Here is a 20,393-nt window from a genome sequence, read left to right on the forward strand (position 1 = left end):
CTTTCTGCCTCATGTGAGCCTCAGCGTCATGTCAACATGTTGCTCATGAGGCCTTTTACACCATGTTTTATTATTTTTATAATGATACATGGGCTTATGGGACCAAAGAGAGCCTTCTTCCCTCCACCACATTTTCATTCAGCATATTCCAAGCACAGGTTAGAAGAGAAAAATCATACAATTTTAGAATCATACAATTTTAGTTATGAGCACCATAACTACAAGCTGTAAAAATAGAAGGGACTTCAGAAATCATCTAGTCTCCTAGCTTCATCTTACATATGGTGAAACTAAGACCCAGAGATGGGAAGGGATTTGTCCAAGTGGCATAGGCAGAAAATACTCAAAGCAGCATCCTGTGTTTCTCTCATTGCCATGTTCAGCAGTGTCCATGGAGGACCTCTCCTTCTGACCCTTTGTCATACTTTTACGAGTTCAGAAATTTAATGTAGGCCCAGGTGTCTAGGGGTACTTGGAGAAGGAAGCAAACAGCAAGGCAGAATATTAAGGCAGAATATCCATCCTAGTTCATTCATCAAATATTTACTGAGTGCTTTGTTGCATACGAAGAGGTGTGGGGGCACCTGGGTGGCTCAGTCAGTTAAGGGTCCGACTCTTGGTTGCAGCTCAGGTCATGATCTCAGGGGCCCTGGGATCCAGCCCCCAGTTGGACTCTGTGTTAAGTAGGGAGTCTGCTTAAAGATTCTCTCCCTCTGCCCCTCCCCCCCACTCTCGATCCTTCTCTGTCTCTCTAAAATAAATAAATAAATCTTAAAAAGCAGTGTTCTAGGCATTGAAGGGATTAGAAAGTATTTGCACCCAAGGAATTCGTTCATTCAAAAAATATTTGTTGAATACTTTTAATGTACCCAGTCCTGTTCCGGGCACTGAGAATATGATAGTAATCAGTCAAAAACCCCTGCTCTCATGGAGGTTATGGTCTCAAACAAGAAATGTGTAAATAAAGACAATATATAATATGTCAAATGGTGGTAAGCGCTGTAGAGGAAAATGAGGCAAGGAAGTGGGATAATGTGCCAGGATGGTAGTAGGGGAGAGGGAGTTTTAAGTGGGGTAGTCAGAGAAAGCCGATCTGGGAAGGTAACAGTTGAACAAAGACCCGAAGGAGATAAAGGAAGGAGCCATGTTGATATCTGGGACAAGCAGAGGGAACAGCAGGTGCAAAGACCCCAAGGCAGGAGAGTGTCTAACTTGTTTGCAGAATAGTACAATGGTCGGTGTGTCTGGTGTGGAGTGAGTGTTGGGGCGGTGGGGTAGAGCACGCCTGTAAGAGAAAATCAGGAAAATAAGGTCAGTGAGGTAAGAGCAATTGGTGGGAGGCTGCTGATCAAGGACCTTGCAGGACCTTGTAGGCCATTTTAAGGATTTCTGTTTTTACCCAGTAAAGTGGGGTTTTTGTTGTTGTTGTTGTTGTTGTTGTTGTTATTATTGTTGTTGTTGTTTTAGGCAAAGCATGACATGATCTGACTTCCCTTTTAAAAGGATCATCTCAGGGATGCCTGGGTCGGTTAAGCGTCTGCCTTTGGCTCAGGTCATGATCCCAGGGTCCTGGGATCGAGCCCCATATCAGGCTCCTTGCTCACTGGGGAGTCTGCTCCTCCCTCTCCCTCTGCCCCCCTCCCACTCGTGCTCTCTCTCACTCTCTCTATCTCAAACAAATAAATAAAAAATCTTTTAAAAAAAGGATCATCTCAGCTGCAAATAGAATGTAGGGGTCACAACAGGAAGCAGGGAGACCAATAAGGGGTTGGCTTCCTAGTGGAGAAAATGAGACACTTAGAAGCCACAGAACAATTTACTACACTACCACGGAGAAGCCTCTGCTGTGGCCAAGCCCCTAAAACACAGCAGCTCAAGAAAGACAGACGATTTTTCTCTGACATCACATGCCGGCCATTCTAGGCCAGTGGGACAGTTATGCTCCATGCAAGGTCATGAGCGCATCCACAATTCTAGCTCATGGGAAGGAAGAAAGGGGTCCAGGGAAGGGCTCTCCTTTGAAGCAAGTCAGGTGGAATTTGTCCATTTCACTTTCCGTCATATCCCTTTGGCAACAGCTCTGTCACATGGCAACAGCTTAGTTGCAAGTCACACCTAGCTGCGAGCAAGACTAGGAAACATCTCGGGAGGTGGCCCTGTGCCCAGGCAGGAGAAGAAAATGGATTTTGGAGGTACAACTAGACACCGGTCACAAGATCCAAGCAAAGTGATACACAGACTCAGTGGGAAAAGGTATCACCTCTGTGCGGCACATCCTGGGAGGTGGTTTTGGAGGTCGAAGTACATTTTGTACTGTTTTGACAGGCAATGATTGGGAGGGGGTGGGTCTCCCCAGGCTTGAGACAAAGGTGAGGAAGTAGAGAGGGGTTTTAAGAAAAGGGAAGTAGTAGTCTACTTTGGCTGGAGTATCAGGTACTATGTTGAGACTTTATTCTGCAAGCGATGGGAAGCCATCCTTCTGGAGTAAGGGAATGACATGATCATAATTGTGTTTTGGGCCAATTTATCTGTAGAGGATGGATAATAGGGAAGAGATTGGAAGCAGGTGAACCAGGTTGGGAGGGTAAGTTAGTCATGTCCTTAACTGGGTCACTAGTTAAAGGATTTAACAAGAGGGTCGGGAGGAATGCGATTTGTGAATCTCAACCTTTTGGAGATCACGGACCCCTTCGAGAATTTTATGAACACTGTGGATCATCTCTCCAGATAAATGATCATGGAACCCTGGACTCGTCAGATTAAAGCTCGGGGCCACTGGGAGAATTTTGTGAACACCCTTGTCATTGGAAGGGCTCCCTTCCTTTCAAGAGATTTTCTCATTTTAATGAAGGATAGTGGGAAGAAAGGCAGGCAGGGACAAGGGGCTCCTGCCCTAAGAGGAAACCACCCTTAAAAGTATTTTATACCCCCCTGGAAGGAGCCCTCCACCCTTTCCCACGTGATAGGTAGATGACAAAAACGTGATTGTATGACAGGTACATGGAGGGTTAATCCGATTAAAACAGCCCGCCAACAAGCCCGTAAAAACCCCCTAGACTCAGAAACTCCAGTGGCAACCCTCTCGGGTCCCCTCCCTCTTCCAGAACTTTGTACTATCGCTCAATAAACTTTGCTTTGCTGCCCACCACCCTTCATCTGGTCTACCTCTTCATTCTTCGAAGCAGCGTGACCAAGAACCACGGGCACCCACGGAGGGAAAAGAAATCCTGCAACAATTTCTGTCTCCTGTGTTCTGATTTTTTTCCCTCTGGAGGCTAGGGTGACCTGTCCTCATTGTTCATACTGTTCAGTGATGGCAGGTGGGCGTCTTGCATGTAAGCACAACAGAGGGCTTTCAGAGGCTGCCACAAAGCACATCACATCTAGAGAGAATTCCCCATGTGCTGCCGCCCCGCTGAGCTCACCAGCTGTCAGCAGCTGGCCCTTCCATTGGGCCCTGAACTCCTGGACTCACGTTCTGTGTCTTCAGCAAGTATGCAAGCTCTTTGAGGGCAGAGACCATGTATCTCCCACAGCCCCTAGCACAGACCCCTGGAGTGGGTGCATTTTAAACACTTAAGGATTTGAAATCAAGATCTGGATTGACACTGAAGATAAATGAGGAGGTATTTGTGGCTTTTCAAAAATTTTCAGTGTAGGAGTCCTTTAAAAGAGCAAAGGACATATACGTCAATCATGGTTTTTATTAACGAAAGTCTATCTTAAAACTAGTCCCGTTCCGGAAGCTTTATCTCACAAAGCCAAGTTTGCTGTTTTACCCTAAGTAGGATCTGGCCAGACCCTTTAGAGGCATTCTCTCCTAGGGTTCTCCTAAGTTGGTTTCCTAGGCATGTAGGCTTGATTGTACAAGGTCAGTATCCCAAAAAGCTAGAATCATCTAGAGATTTAAGAGATGGGAGACTTGAGCACCCCCTGGGCAGAATAGCACTGGATTAAAAAAAAAAAAAAAAAAAAAAAACAACCCGCAGGGGCAAGTGGGCTCTGTGGTTTGCTCTGGTGTTTGACTTTTATGAGCTTTGGTGTTCTCCCAGTTGAATTACTGATTTGGGGAATGTTTGGGTGATGCTGGAAGTACTTGCCTTTGTTTTAAAAATCCTTAAATGAAAGAATGTAGAAAAATGTGCCTTTTAAAAGCTAATAGGCCCTCCAAGTTCAACCCACTCATTTTACGTAGTGAGAAACCTGAATCCCAGAGAGAGGATGTGAATGCCCAAGGTCACACAGCTAGTTCTTGGAAGAGCTTTGAGTAGAACCAAAGTCTTCTGGCTCCTGGTGTATGGCTCTTGCTTGTAGCTCAAAACTGCAAGTCAGATCAGTGTTTTCTAATGCTCAGCAGGGGGAAAATCTGTCCACTTTCTACTTGGTTCTTTGAATTTTTTTTTCAGGTCCCTGGGGGACATTGTATGAATATTCCTGCCATGCCAGGGTAGGAAAGGGGCAAGAATGTTTGTCCTTGCTCTCACTTTTCCTACTGCTTCTTCTGTCCTTGGTGGCCAAGAGTCCTGCCATTGCCATCGAACACAGTTTTGCCTGTAAGTCATATTAGGAAGCAGGAATTCCAGCCACTCCCAAGAAAACTGCAAACCTGCTTGTCCATACTGCAGATTTAGCAGGGAGGAGCAGATGGGCTCCTTAGTTTACAAGTGGGCAGGCTGAGGGACTGAGTGATTAGGGTTTTAGAGAAGTCAAAGAGAACATGTTAGCTCAGTGGCTTGGCCACTCCCCATGGTCCTAATCCCATAACTGAGAGAAGGGATTTCCGACAGTCATGTTACCAAGGTCACACAGCATGCCTACCAATTAAAAGATCAGATTCACCGCATCCCTATTGGATATGACTATATCCAACAGGGCAGGAAGCCCTTAAAGCACAACACAAATTGCTTTATTTGTTAATCAGATGGCTTAAAACGGAACATATGCTCATAATACCAGTTTTTGCTGGGGGAAAGGAAGAGGAGGAAGAGGTCATTTTGAAGGGAGGGCCGGCCTAGCGGGTCGTCACCATGTAGATCATTGAGAAGCCAGAGGAACTCATGAGGACCCAGGTTGTCCTGGCGAGAAAGGGGTGGGGAGGGCCCCCGGGGGGCGGGAAGCAAGACCACCTTGGCCTCCTAGGCCATTGTGCTGTGATCCTGGGAGCTGAACCATCCCCCTCCCCTGCGGGTCTTTGAAATTCATTTCCCTTGCAGCACAGCGAGATGCCATAGGTTGGCCCACGGCTAGGGTGGCCGTGGGACCCACAGGAACTAAACACTGGGCAGCTTGAACTTGCAGCTGCCCCTGGGAAGCTGGCTAAGGGTTTGGAGTTGAAAGTCCTCTCCTATGAGCTAAGCCTAAACGGTGACGAAAAATTAGAAGTCCGAGCCTCCTTCAATTGTAGCTGCTTCTAGCGAGGAGGAGAATGGAGAGAGGACAGGAGGATGTCAGAGAAACGAGCCAGGGCACTGGCCAAAGGGCAAGAAGAGCCTCGGGTCCGCCCGAACGTGTCCACCGCAGGACGAGGGTTCTCCACTGAGATTCCCAATGTCAAAAGAAAGGCCTAAGGGGGCCAGGGGTCCTGCATATCCTTCTTGAGGGGAACTGACCGGCAGATGGCTTTGACCGAGGACGACAGGGATTTGAAGGAAACAGGCCCCTGGGTTTCTAGTCCCAGGCTCTTGGTGCAAGCTTAATTAGTTTCCAGACCAGTTGCAAAGGGGGGCAGTTCCATTTGCACTTGTTAAGCTCGTACAGCTTGGGCGTGGGATTTTTATAGCTGCTTTTCAGCACCACCTCATTAGTCCTCCGAGCCGCCGAGAGAGGCCAAAGATCCAATCATCTTTGTTTTAGAGAAGAAGCACAAAAAGGTAAAATGACTTGTACCCCCATCATATGGCAAGTCAGCGACTGTGCCGAAAATAGCACTGAATCTTTATTCTGGGGAACCGCTCAACTTAGCCCACACGGCCTCCCTGCTTCGCTTGCTCATTGCAGGTGCAAAAATCTCCGGCTTGGAGGGAATCTGGCTCCCCTGTCTATTCTTGGGGGCAACCCTCTGCTAAAGCGTGTCACAGGCAACTTCTTCCCAACACCGTGCCACGCCAGGTGTCTTATTCCCGAAGAAGTGTTTGGCCCCCACCTGCGTGGCCAGATTCACGGATATAGGCCAGTCCCCGATGTCCTACCTCTGGGGCCCATGCCAGCAGTTAGCTCACCTGATGGGCCTTGAGTGTGTCCAATATTTCGACAAGAGCATGTCTAGTAGTAGAGGATAGTGAACGCTGGGTAGATGGGCATGGGGATAAGGCCAGAAGTATCAGACATGAGTCTCAAGTGTCTCTGAAATGGTATGTATTCTTTTTTTTTTTTAAGATTTATTTATTTGAGAGGGAGAGAGAGCATGAACTGTGGGGAGGGGCAGAGGCAGAGGGAGAAGCGGACTCCCCGCTGAGCTGGGAGCCCGAGGCGGGGCTCGATCCCAGGACCCCGAGATCATGACCTGAGCCGAAGGCAGACGCTTAACCCACTGAGCCACCCAGGCACCCCGAAATGCTATGTATTCTTTACAAGGCATGAAACTCGTGCATTCCTCACCATGATATTTTTACATAAAAAAATATTTAATGTATTATTCACATGATATTTTCCTCCCAAATCTTTGAGAAAAATGCAAATGCATAAGGAGTATGGACTCAGACTCCAGTTTGAAGAGCATGAAGGGGGGCAGTGTCCAAAATTTTGACGGTGGCTTTTTGGACACACTGCTCTCCCCACAAATTTCTATACACAAATAGCACTCCACCCCCGGGTTCTGAGAGGCATGTGGCACTGGGGCAGCCTGAAGAGAGGTGAGGGGGGCAGGTGGGCTTGCGGTACCCCACACCTCACACCCCAATGTTACCAATGACCTTTTGGTCACCCACTTGCTGCCTGGATCTGTGAGCAGCATTTACAGGCCATCTTCTGATCAGTGTAGTTACACCTGTGCCTGTCTCCGGGGGAACTGCCTCAAAGGGGGGGCCGGGCTGACTCCTGGAGGGTGGCCCTCGAAAGCCTGGGGAGGTCTGAACCCTGACTGGCTTGCCACTTAGCAGCTGGGTGGCCTCGGGCTAGCAATTGAACCTCTTTAGGCCTCAGTTTTCTCCTCTGAGAAATGAATATTTAGTTTTTAGATTTTTATTTATTTATTTGACAGTAAGAGAGAGCGAGAGAGCACAAGCAGGGGGAGTGGGAGAGGGAGAAGCAGGCTCCCCGTTGAGCAGGGAGCCCAATGCGGGACTCAATCCCAGGAACGTGGGATCACGACCCGAGCCAAAGGCAGCTGCCCAACCAACTGAGTCACCCAGGTGCCCCTGAGAAATGAATATGATCATAGTTTCTCTCTCTTAAACTTTTATATATATATATATATATATATTTTTTAAGTAAGTTCTTTGCCAACTGTGGGGCTTGAACTCATGACCCTGAGATCAGAGTCGCACGCTCCACCGACTGAGCCAGCGAGTCACCCCTCGTCATCTCTCTCTCGAAGGGTTGCTAGGAAAATTAAATGAGATCATGCGTGTAAAGTACTTAGCACAGTGCCTGGCATACGGCAAGTGATCACACTGTTGTTTTTGCATATTTAAGGGCAGGGATCAACTTTTCTGTGTTGTGGAAGGCTCTCAGCGCAGTACAGACTCATATTCCTTTTAGCCGAAGCCGTGAAAATAAGAATGAGGAGTCAACACCCAGAAGGAAAGACAGACATCACAGACAGGAGGGCTGGGGAGCTAAAAGGGGGTTCATTCCTAAGTGGTGGGTCCAGACCCTACAGCTGGAAATGTCCAGAGCATGCCTCGGTAATATTGGGAATGTGGGAAGCACCCAAGGGCTTGGTGGCCTGGGCGAGATACTGCTAGCAGCACTGAAGTGAATCAAGCACTTTGGTCCCTGTGAGAAGACAGGCCTCCATAATTCTCCTCACAGTGGCTTCCAGAAGCTCAGGTCGTTGGAACTAAGAGACCGTCCTGGAATTCAGACCATTTTTCCAGGGCCCAAGACTGAACCCTCAGAGGTTTTTTTCCTCTGGCTCCATGGAGAACCGCCTCCTCAATGCAGACGCCCACCCAGAGTCTGGCTTCCAGCCTACAGGATGGGGAACGGGATGCGGTTCTCACTCTCATCCTAGCAGCTGCTATTGGGAGGAATTCGATCCTAAGATGTACATTGATGCCCCTTCCCAGTGCTGGCGGCTGATCCTCCCTTGCCCCTTCTGGCAAGGAAGAGTTCTGGCTGAGGCAGGTCCTTTCCATTTCGGATGAAATTGCCTATTATCCACAGTGCCTTGACAACAGCTTGACAAAAAATGTGACTCTGACAGCACCACGGGCATCCTGGGTCCGTGCCAACAGCACGAACCCATTTTCCTTTCATTGGTTGCAGTCAGAAAGCTGCAGTCAGGCTCCGGGGACTCAGGTCTGGTAGGGGGTGGCTGAAGAGCATCAGCTTCGGGCTCTGGCTCAGGCCGAAGATGACCAGGTAGATGCGTGGTGGGAAGATGGCCTCCCCCCGTGCTTTGGGGCACCACACAGTGGTCCTGCGTCCACAGAAAAGGAGACCATCGGTCATCTCGGGAGAGCTTCCGAAGCTTTGGAAAAGTAGTGTGTGAAAGTCCGCTGAGTTAATGGGACACAGGACGATAGACCTGACTTCGCATTCTTTGACAGGAGGAGGCCAGGCTGCCTGGCCTCGTCCAAGTGCCCTGGGTTAGCCATTCCCAGGGGAGAGAGGGCCCTTCGCACGAGGTACAGAGGTCTGGGAGGGCTCTCTCGTGACAGTCATCCGTCCAACACTCGTTCATCCCACAAATATATTTTTTTAAAGATGTTATTTATTTATTTGACAGGGAGAGACACAGTGAGAGAGGAAACATAAGCAGGGGGAGTGGGAGAGGGAGAAGCAGGCTTCCTGCGGAGCAGGGAGCCTGATGCGGGGCTCGATCCCAGAACACTGGGATCATGACCTGAGCCAAAGGCAGACGCTTAACAACTGAGCCACCCAGGTGCCCCCATCCCACAAATATTTATTGAAGCCCTACTACATGCAGAGTCCCGTGTGGATGGGTATCCAGGGACTAGAACCGAGTAAGAATGCTTTCTGGCCAGAGGGAGCTGCCCATGTAGTGCAGGATGAGAGGGGCCCCAAATTTCTGGACTGTCCAGTTAGGTTTTTAAGTGGGAACAGGTCTCACTTTACATTGGCCCTGCCTTCCACTGAGTTCCAACCTTGGGGTTGTGGAACAGTATCCCTGGCGGGCAGCCCCAGAAGAGTTCTGCACCAGGGGCTAGGCCTCTCACCCCTATGGCCTCCTGCGTGCGGGGGGGGGGGGGGGGGCGGCCTGCGCTGTTATTGGCTCCTCCTCTCTGCCCTCCTCCCAAACCACTTTAGCCAGGACCTCTGCAGGCAGGAGAAGAGAGTCTGTGTCCAGTCTTTGGGAGGAAGTGATTAATTAGGGCCACGGTGGTACGTGGTTGTCTCGTTTGCCTACCGGGCCAACAAGGCCGGGGTGGGGAGGGGCGCTGGATGGAGCTGAAATCATCATGTATCCACAGGTGCCCATGTGTCACCCAGAGGATGATTTTCTCTCTAATTTATCACAGGGGGGGTGCGTGGCAGGAAGAACATTTATCTAGTTGGCATGAGGATGCCTCATGCCCGTGGGGACCTGTGATTACCAGAAGAAAATAAGAGAATGGGAGAAGCAAAATCATTTCTCTCCATTCGATATAAAGCCAGAGAGGCCAGCCCTGCTTACGGTCCTGCTGCTCCTATCCTTTTGAAACACCCCCCCCCCAAAAAATCACCAGAGGGCATTGCAGGGGATTCACACCAGCCAAGCTATACTCTGAGGCAACTGGGGCACGTTTCAGAGGGAGAGGCCCCATTTCCCAGTTCTACCCAGAGAGCTGTCCCCTACCCTGTCTGTCCCCTACCTCCCGGGCCATCCAGTGTACTATGCACTATGCACGGGGCGCATTGTGTTTCTGCAACCCACCCCCCACCCCCACCCCCCACCCCCCGCTCCCTTCAGCTCTGAGGTCACAGCCAGGCTCAAAAGAAAGGAGTAGACCATATTCAATTCCCGTGACCGTGACCCACAGGAGGCTTCTAAGAGGAGCAAAGGGAGGCAGCACGACAGGGTCCTAAGCTCTCATCACTCACTGGGGCCCAGGCAGATGGGAGCAGAAGCTAGGGAGAGCACTCGGGGTGTGTGTGGGGGGTCCGTCACCAACCAGCGAATCAAGGACACAAGGACACCCACAAAGAGGCACTGCAAAGGCTTATTGGGATAGTAAGATGAATAGATTTAATCATTCTTGTTTGAAAAACAAGACATAAATTAGTATATATATATATAATTTATATATTTTATGTAGTATATATACTATATACAGACATTAGAAAATGTGTCCTCTCCGTGAGGCTGAGGGAGAGGTGAAGGATGGCGGTGGAATGACACGGGCAGGGGGCTGAGTGGCGAAGGAGCAGGATCAAGAAGTTGGGAGAAGAGGAAGACCACGACGGCCCTGGGGCTTGCGGTGGTCACGGGGGAAAGGGTTCCCCACTGGCTGCATCTCTGGCCCATTAAACAACTTGGTCCTAGAGGGGGAGGAGAAGCAAGGAAAGGGGGGGCTGGCTTCTACAGAAGGGGCTCCCCTGATCCTTGCCGGGAGAAATCGCCACTTGGGAAGGGGAGGGGGCTTTATTGCGCTGCGTTGGGGGGGGTAGTACTGAGGATGGGCAGGGGTTAAGCACAGTGTACATCTTTATAAAACTCACATAAGAATGAGAGATTTCACACGGACCTTTCACGTAATGGTGAAAGAGAGGCAGACACAGAGCGTGAGCGTGTGGCAAACGGGGGCAGGTATGGAGAGGTGGACAAGAAGCAATCTATACAGAATAAACATTGGCTTTCTTTGTTCCCTACAGTGTGGGACAGCTGGTAGGGACTCCGTGTCTTCACTCCCAGGAAGGTGGGGGGGGAGGGGGGGGGGGACTGGCGGGGGGGGGGGGGTGGTGGCAGCAGTAGATGTGCGTCAAGGAAGATGCTAAACAGTGTGAATTCCTTTCCAGATAACTCCGGAGAGAGAAAGAGAGAGAGAGAGAGAGAGGTGCAGGACTGCACCGGGTAAGGCGCTCAGCTTCTTTTCTTAGAGAGACAAATCCACAGGGTCAATACACAGCCAAAAGCATATACTCAGGATTAACATACCACGGTAGCTTCCAGAAGTTTAAGATATAGTCATCAACACCCCCCACCCCTACCCCCATCCCCCCCCCCCCCACCCCCCCACCCCCAATCCGTAGCTAAGTCAAACTCCTAAGGACAGTCTGTCTGGTAGATGTTGAGAGAGGAACCGCACGCCCAGAGCGCCAGCCCCAGGGCTGGGCCGGGCTGGGCCGGGCGGGCTCCGAGGCCTGCGCCGGGTCTCCCCAGGGCAGACGTTTATCACCAGGTACCTTACCCAGAAGGAGTGGGGTGATCCCAGATGCTTGCTCCCTAGTGGACTGAGCCGCCCTGCCCATCAGTGAGGGACAGGGCACTTTGGGGATGGCTGGTGTGGAGCTACTGGGCCTGGGGGCGAGGGCTCCTGAGGCCGCCAGCCTATGGGGCCGTGGCCGCAGACAGCCCTGCGTGGTGGCTGTTCTCCGCAGACCTGCCACCCGGGCACAGGCCCTCTAGGTGGCTTCTGCCGTGTGAGTGTGAGCCCAGGGTGGGCGGGCACGGCTGGGCTGAGTGCCCTCCCCCCCCCGCCCGCCGGGCGCTGTGCCCTGGTGCTACGGCTTACAACTCCGTGGCATGGGGGGGCAGATGCCAGGGGGGAGCTCAAGGCCTGTGGGCCTGCCTGCTTCAGGCCCCGGCTCCCCTGGCCCCCAAAAATGGAGCAGGAAGGTGAGCCTGATGTCACCTGTCAGCCCTAAAGAAGAGATAAAATCCAGCTCTGCGGCGGGCAGGCAGGCAGGCGCAGTGACGAGGGGCCTTGGCCCTCACAGTGACGACCAGAGGCCGGGGAAGGGGCGAGGATACCCAGGGTGGCAGGCGCCCGGAGCCGTCGGGGACGGCCTCAATCCGGGGAGTTCCCACTCCCTGGCGCCTGAAGGCCCTCGGACCCCGACTGGCCGGGCAGACACGCACACTCACCACAAGATGCAAAGACCACAAAGCTCAAACCTGGGGCCGTGGTTGGGGGCGGGGGGCGGGGGGAGGCAGGCCCGGGCGGGTGCCCTACTTGATGAGGGTTTTTAAGGAGCGGGTGAATGTGCTCATAACAGTCGCTGGAGTCGGGGAGCCTGGGGGGTGCCCCGAGGCTGCCCTGACAGCCGCCGCGGCGGCCGGCTGCTGCTGCTGCTGGTTAAGGTTCCGGGAGGTGGACTCCTCGGCGGCGCGCAGTAGGAAGGTGTAGTTCCTCACCACCTCTTCGACCTTGGCCAGCAGCTCTTGGCGCTGGGCCTCGGAGCGCACGATGAACACCAGCCGCACAAAGGTCTCGATGAGGCTGCTCAGCACCTGGAAGCTGCCCGTGATGGCCGCCAGCATGTGAGTCGGGCTCTTGTCCACGTTGGCCACGCGGCGGCAGGAAGCCCGGAGCTCCTTGAACTTGAGAGCCAGCTCGAGCTTGTACTCGGAGATCTGAGAGACGTAGGGCTTCGGGGCGCGGGCCTCGGGGCTGGCCACGCACTGGCGCAGGACCGTCAGCAGCTCATTGGTGTCCAGCCTGGCAGCCAGGAACCCGTCGGGCAGGCCATAGGCGTGGGCCCGCAGGGCATTGATCTTGGCCAGGCTCCCCTCGAAGGTGGACGCCCGCAGGTCGATCTCCTGGGTGCGGGAGGCCTCGGGGCTGCTGCCGCTGCAGGTGGCGGCATCCAGCACCTGCAGGGTCCTGCTCACCACGGGCACCACCTGCTCGTCCAGCTTCATGCCGGGCAGAATCTTCATGGGGATGGAGTAGGAGAGCTCGTCCTTGCCGTCGCTGGCGTCATCCGCCATGTCGCACTTGCGGTAGTAGAAGCAGTAGCGGATGGAGCAGCACCTGCCGCTCTCGCTGTCCTCGTCCAGATCGGTGGGCTTCCGGTACACCTCTTCTGGCAGCGAGAACACTGCCATCTGTCTGGGGCCTTTGGTCTCAGGGGCAACCTGGACGTATGAGGGGTCTCCCAGGGTCGGCGACTCCAGGGACTTGGTTTTGGGACCCAAACCTAGGGGGAGGCCTGCCTCTACCTCCTTGGCCTCCCTGGGCAGCATGCCCAGGGGTGGGTGTGGGTAGATGTCTGAGGTCAGCGAGGCCCTGTCACCCTGGTCCAGTTCACTGATACTGTAGCGACGCATCAGCTTCCGGTAGTTGGGAGCTCCCAGACACTCGCCCCCTGAGGCACACGTGGTCAGGCAGGAAACGCCGCTCTCGGGGTCCGATCGGCACTCCCGGGATTCCAGGCTGGTGGAGCGGAGGCGCCCTTCGCTGGTGGGGCTGCTGAGGCTCAGGCCCACGCTGGCCTCCGGCTGCCTCTGGGTCGGGGGGACCCTGTCCCTCTCCTGGCCCCGGAGGCCGGGCACGGGCGTCTGGGGGGCCTGAGGCCGGCCCCCCCGGCAGATGCGCTTGCAGTCACAGCTGCGCCTCTGCTCCCGGGACATGCCCGGCCCCTGCTGCACCGGGCTGCTACGAAGCTGGCAGCTGCAGCGGCCCGGTGCAGGGGGCTGCAGGTACTCGGTGCCTGGCAGCTCCCCCTGGCTCGGGGGCTTCAGAAGTTCCTCGAGGAACTCTAGCTCATACTGCTTTACCTTCTGCAGCTGGGCCTGCCGCTCATCGGTCTCCTTCTTCTGGCGGGTTGGGAAGGTGGCAGAGAATAAATTGCGTAGCCGGAAGGGTCCTCGGGAGGATTTGGGCTTCGCGGGGCCTTCGAAGGCCGAGGGCGCTCCGTCCAGGGTTGTCTCAAGCTTCCTGGAGGGCATGGTGCTCACCTGCCGGCTGGCAGCCTGGGGCCTCAGTGGGCTCTGGCCTCGAGGTTGGCAGCTGGGGCTCTGTAGAGCCATGGAGTAGCCGGCTCGGGGCACCAGGCTGGTCTCCTCGATCTTGCTGCTCTGGGGCATGCTCTCCAGCTGCCCCTTCTCCCCCTGGCCGGAGACAGCGCCCTGCTTGTGCAGGGAGGGCTTAGCCCCCTCTGGCCCGGCCTTGCCTGCCACCTCCCCCAGAGACGGCTTGCTCAGGGACTCTCGACTCGCTCGTGCAAGGTAGCTTTTAGGAGGGAAACTTGGCCCAGGCAGCCGGTCCTCTTGTGGGGAGAGGTGCAGGCTGTCGGCCCGGCTGCCTGTGGGTGCTCTGGAGCCAGAGGAGACCTCTGGGCTCAGCGGCTGCTGGGAATTCCGTGAGGTCTCTGGAGCACCGGGGCTCATTTTGAACTTCAGATTCTTACTGGCACCGCCGCTCATCATGCTAACTTCTGATCTTCCCATGCTGACCTCAGGCCTCCCCATGCTGGCCTCCAGCCTTCTCTCCCCACTGCTGGGAGGGTTCACTATGGCCCCGCCAGGGGCAGGTAGGCTCTTAGGGTGAACCACCTGCTGGAGGGCGGCCGAGATGATCGCTGGGGTCACGCTGCCCTTCGGGTCCAGGATAAGCTTGGGGCTCAACCTGACTTCTTTGGGCAGGTTCTCCCTTAGCTCAGAGACCTGCTCTTCACTGAGGGATGGTGTGGCTGCCCTCAGGGACATCTCCAGGCCTGCCCTCGTGTGGCCAGGCCCTTTGTCCTCAGGAACTGGGGACAGCAGGCTCAGATTCTTCTGCTCACTAAGCTGTGGGGACAATGCTGGGTGCATGGCCAGGGCGTATGCTCTCTCTCGCTGTGGTGGCTGGGATTCTGACGGGGGCAGCTTCCTCCGAGCGCCAGGGGGGCCAGGACTCTGGCCTGTGACAGCTGGCTGCAGGGCCGGGTTGGGATCTGGGCGCCCAAGAGAGTAAGGGGCCGTGAGGACAGCCTGGGCCGCGCAGCTCTGGATCCGGAAGGGCAGGTCCTTGCGAGCCAGGAGGCTCTCCTTGTTGAGGTGCTGGGCCAGGAAGTAGGTGGTGTTCTGGTGCTGCTTCATGGCAGACATCATCTCTGACATGTCTGTGAGCTCCGAAGAGTTGGTTTCGTGGCCTGAGTCCAGCGATGATTCAGGGGTGATTGTGGCCAGCACAATCAGACCTGGAGGGACAGGGAGAGGGGCTTGCTGCACTTACTCCAATCAAGTCCTTTCGCCAGCCATATGTAGAAAGTTTATGGGGGCGGGGTGGGGGGGAGGCAAGGGCAGCCAGCAGTATTTGAAGCCAGGGAGAAAGCCCAGTCGGTCAGTCCTGGGACCGGCCAGGAGGAGGGGGCAGGCAGGGGGGAGGTAATGGGGCTGAAGGTGGGAGGAGGGAGGGGAGGAGCGGAGGGAGGCAAGCCGGCAGAGGGCTCCTGAAGGGCGGGAATCCGAAAAAGAAACAAAAGAGGCGCAGAGGAGATCTACTGGGCAGTTTGAAGGCAAATTAACATGCACAGCGCATGCAGAACGACATGCTAATCATCACTATTTTTAGACTCAATAGCGAGGAAATGTTTGTCAATTGTCCTGAAGAGGCCTGGCAGAGAGAGGCCCCTGTCTATCTGGCCGGGCCTGCCTACAGCTGAGGCCCTTGTGCCTGAGCTTGTCCTCTCTCTGGCGACCACGGGGGGCCTCTCGCTAGCCAGGGAGTGGCTAGTGCTGGGCGCTCCAGACTCTGATCAAAGAGAAATGCTGGCCCCGGGGGGCTAAACGCATGTGGGCTGCCCACCACCAAGGATGCCCTTGCGAACAGAAAAGGGAGGGGCTGGGACTCTCCCCGGTCAGCCAGGCTGCCTCTGACCCCGAGCTCTTCCTCTTCTCTGTCCACATGTCCCTCCTGCCTCACACACTTTCTCATACACCTTCTTCCTGTTGCTTTTCTGTTGCCGTAGCGTTTACCTGTTCTTTTTAAGGTGTATGTGTATGGAGGTATGTGCTGTGAATAGGGCTGCAGCCTGACACGTGTGCTTGGCTACACGATGGGTGTACGTGTGTCTGTAACAGGGAACAGCATGTGCATCGTATGGCTGTCCCACCAAATAATAACTACTACTAGCTACTACTTACGACCAATACTAATAGCTTTACTCCTGACTACGTGCTAGGCAGTGCTCTGCACGAATGATCTTGTTTTGTGCTCACAGCAAGCCTCCACGATAGGACTATTGTTATCAGACCCATTGAAAATGACAAAAGTGAGGCTCAGAGAGGGTTAAGTGCCTTGCCGAAGGTCACACTGCAAGTGAGTGAAGAAGCCAGGATTTGGGTGCATCTGACTGGGAGCCCATGCTCTTAGGCAAGGTAAGGACCTCAGCCCTGAGCAGTGATGGCTCCTGGCTCCCCTGATCCCAGGTCACTAGGTGGTTAGTTGGTCGTTTTGTTTTTTCTTCCAGTCATGTGCATGCTGGAGGTTCTTTGCCTGTCTTCTAGATCTCTCACAATTTTACTCTGATCCTCCATCCTGGCCTGGCTCCGTGGCTGTTCATGGCCCCAGTCCCTGGGGTCCAGCAGCAAGACATTTCCAGAGATGGAATGGTGAGAGCCAGAGCTGGAGCTGGGGCTGAGCAGCCGGGCCCTGACGCAGCGTTGTTGATCCCCTGACCCTATCTGAGCTACCTCTGGCCATCCACTGCCCTGGCACACCACGGTGACTTTGACCTCTGCTCGGGAAGAAGCAATATCACCCCCTGGCCCTGCCTGGCCAGGAGAAGGAAGGGGAGGCAAGAGGGAGGAGGAATGGGCTGTTACCTGCAGTCTGTGGGGGTGGGGGGTGCGGTCCATCCTCTGAGGCTGCCAGGGCTTCCAGAGCCTGCAGAGTGGACACCAGGGCATCATCTAGCTCCTGGGCATGATCTCGGACTGTCCGGGGCTGCACGCTGTCGATCAGTGTCACTGGAATCTCATCATACAGGAGCCCACGCAGGTGGCGTCCTTGTTCGTGGCTCTGGGCCGCCCGGCGCTTGGGGTCATCCTCATCGGAACTATTGTCTCGGAAACCAGGAGGGGGGGCGGCAATGGCAGGCAACAGCGAAGTGCTCTCATCTTCCTCCTCCTCTTCCTCTTCGCTCCCAGGCGGTGGCAGGGACATCAAGTCTACCATATTGTCACGAGAGGAGCCGGGCCTCCCACCTTTGCGAGGGCCCAGCTGCTCCTGGAGTTTGGCTTTGCAAGAGTCACAGTAGAAATTCAGGGCTTCGGCCCCAAGGGAATTGTCCAAGGTGTAGGACCGGGCCCTGCTGGCGCAAGGCTCATGGTCGAGGCTGGCTGCATCAAAGTCATCGGGGATCACGTCGTAGCCTTGGCCAGAGCTTTTGGACGTGGGGTCAGACTTGGTCCGGGGCCTGGTCTCCTCAAAGAAGATTAAGTTCTCGTTGACGTCCGTCCGGCTTTCCTGTTCCTTCCTTTGTTCCCGCATGTGGAGGTAGCAAAAGCTGACAAGCTCAGAGTCGGCAGGCGGGGGCGTGCAGCGGCTCGACTTCCTGGGGCTGGTGCCCATGCTGCCCACATAACTACTCTCCTTTTTCCCCAGGTGGCCCCCAGGGACAGGGCGGTGGGCGCTGTGCATGTAATCTAAACCCAGAAAGAGAATCAACAGATGAGCCCTGGCGCCGAAGACCGTGGCTGAGCTCCCTTGGCGTTTCTGGTGCGCCACCGGATGGCAGGTACTGACAGAGAGCATTACCTGGCCGCTAGAGGTTAGGGGAAGGGGCAGCTACGTTGCTGCCAACTCTTAAAGTTGAGTGAGGAGAACAGCCCCATGGGAAACCGCATGGGGTGATGGGGGAGGGGCTGAGCACCTTGGCATCTGGGTATAGCTGGGCTCTCACCCGGGTATGTCTGGTCTGAAAGTCAGCTGTCCACATACTTCCAAAAAAAAAAAAATGTGAAATTTGTTTTTATGTCCCCCTTGGAACTGGCCCTGCACCCCTTCCCCTGTCCCCACCTTTCTCAGAGCCTTTCCAACCCCCAGTGCTCTGTTACTCTTGGGTTCCATTGGATCTCTTCTAGTAAAAGAAAATAAATCTGACCAGTTACTCATGCCTTGGTGGGAAAATGCAGAACAGGCCACATACCGTGGGTGCCTGAGAATTCGCATTTCAAAGAGGACTGTCTGTCATGGACCAACCCTAGAAGAATAAAGCGCCACTAGTAGTATTCTGGGCATCTGAATGTGTAAAGTATATGGGAAGTAGGCTGGGATGTGCGTATGTGGGAGGAGGGTGGGGGGAGCATTCTTCCAATTCCTCACATCTCCTTATTTCTCTGTGTTCGTGCAGGGCCAGCCTGCCTGCTACACAATGTTCTAGTCAACAGCTTTTTAGTGATGGTAGGTGCGTACATCTGAGATTTAACCATAGCAAATGAAATGCTTTCTCTCTAAATGGCTTCTCTCTCGTAGACTGTTTTGGGGGCCCTTCCCCATGTCCTCTGGGAGAATATACTCAGACAAGACCAGTTCATTTTGCTAGCAGCAGACAGAGTGACAGACGGCAAGTAAGCACTGACATAGGCTAAGGTCATCATACACGAGCCCATTTAATCCTCACCACAAGCCAATGAGGTTGGTGCAGTCACTATCCCCATTTTGCAGAGGGAGAAACTGATCCATTCGGTTATGTGACTTATCCAAGGTCACATGAGTCATAAATGGTGGCCTGGATTTGATCCCAGGTTTGAGGGACTACAAAGCCCATGTTTTTAATGAGTACCCTATCGTTCATCATGGCAGTCAAGATGCTAGAAAACAAAACTTCAAAATGCCTTTCGATTTCCAGTTTGATGGGGTCAGTGTGTCAGTGTTGCTTTTCACTAGAGCTTCCAACCATCACAAAAGCATGGTGCTGGCACTTCACAGCAGAGCCCCAAAATACACGAAGCAGAAACTGACTGAATCAAAAGGAGAAATACACACAATTCAACGGCACTAACTGGACACTTCAATAACCTACTTTCAATAATGGATAGAACAACTAAACAGAAGATAAACAAGGAGATAAAGGACCTGAACAACTATAAACTAAGTAGACACTAAGTAGTCACAAAAGTCTATAGAACATGCCACCTACCAACAGCAGAATATACATTCTTCTCAAGGGCATCTGGAACGTTCTCTAAGATAGACCATATAGTAGGTCGTAAAATGAGCCTCAGTAAATTTAAAAGGAATGAAATCATACAAAATATGTGTTTTTTTGAGCACAATGGAATTAGAAATCAATAACAGAAAGAAATTTGGGGAACTCACAAGTATGTGGAAATTAAATCAAACATCTCTAAATAACCAATGGTTCAAAGAAGAAATCACAAGGGAAATTAGAAAATATTTTGAGATGAATGAAAATGAAGACACAACATACACAAATTTATGGGGTCTAGCTAAATTAGTGTTTAGAGACAAATTTATAGCTATAAACACATACATTAAAAAGGAAGAGATTTCACATCAATAACCTAACCTTCCACCTTAAGAGACTTGAAAAAGAGGACCAAACTAAGCCCAAAGTAAGCAGAAGAGAAGAAATAGTAAAGTATAGAGACAGAAAAACAATAGAAAATCAACGAAACTAAAAGTTGCTTCTTTTTTTTTTGAGAGAGAGAAAGAGCGCGCATGTGCCTGTGAGTGGGGGGAAGGGCAGACGGAGAGGGAGATGGAGAGAGAAAATTGCATGCAGGCTCCATGCTCAGTGTGGAGCCTGATGCAGGGCTCGACCTCACGACCCTGAGATCACGACCTGAGCTCAAATCAAGAGTCGGACGCTCAACTGACTGAGCCACCCAGGCACCCCAAAAGTTGGTTCTTTGAAAAGATCAATAAAATTGACAAACATATAGCTGCAGAGACCAAGCAAAAAAAAAAAAGAGAAGATTCAAATTTCTAAAATCAGGAATGAAAGAAGGACCATCACTACTGACTCTACAGATAGGGACTTGATTATAAGGGATTATTATAAATAAGCTTATACTAAAAAACACTAGATAACCTTGATGAAATGGACAGATACCTAGAAATATATGATCAAAACTGACTCAAGAAGATAGAAAACCTGAATAGGTCGATAGCAAGAAAAGAAACTGAATTAGTAATTAACAGTACCCACCCCGCCCCCACTAAAAATAAAACTCAGGCCCAAATGGCTTCACTGGTGAATGTGCTAAATGCTCAAAGCACTTAAACAAATCCTTCACAAACCCTTCCAAAAAACAGAAGAGGAGGGAACACTTCACAACTCATTCTATAAGTATTACCCTGGTTCCAAAACCAGACAAAACATCACAAGAAAACTAC

The 20,393-nt window shown here is 52.8% G+C and overlaps 1 protein-coding gene across 1 annotated transcript in view; it reads right to left on the reverse strand.

Annotated features, from left to right (window-relative positions):
* Window positions 1–11,348: 11,348 nt before the first annotated feature.
* Window positions 11,349–20,393, reverse strand: part of FRMPD3 (FERM and PDZ domain containing 3) — a gene marked incomplete at its 5' end in the record, with an annotated part of 81,642 nt that continues 72,597 nt past the window's right edge. Inside the window, 2 exons of the mRNA XM_032392772.1 lie at window positions 11,349–15,228; window positions 16,856–17,677. Of these exons, the coding sequence (XP_032248663.1) occupies window positions 12,275–15,228; window positions 16,856–17,677 (3,776 nt within the window). The remainder of the gene's footprint in view (window positions 15,229–16,855; window positions 17,678–20,393) is intronic.

The sequence above is a fragment of the Phoca vitulina genome, unplaced genomic scaffold (assembly GCF_004348235.1).
Source record: "Phoca vitulina isolate PV1807 unplaced genomic scaffold, GSC_HSeal_1.0 scaffold69, whole genome shotgun sequence".
In the NCBI taxonomy this organism is placed as follows: Eukaryota; Metazoa; Chordata; class Mammalia; order Carnivora; family Phocidae; genus Phoca; species Phoca vitulina.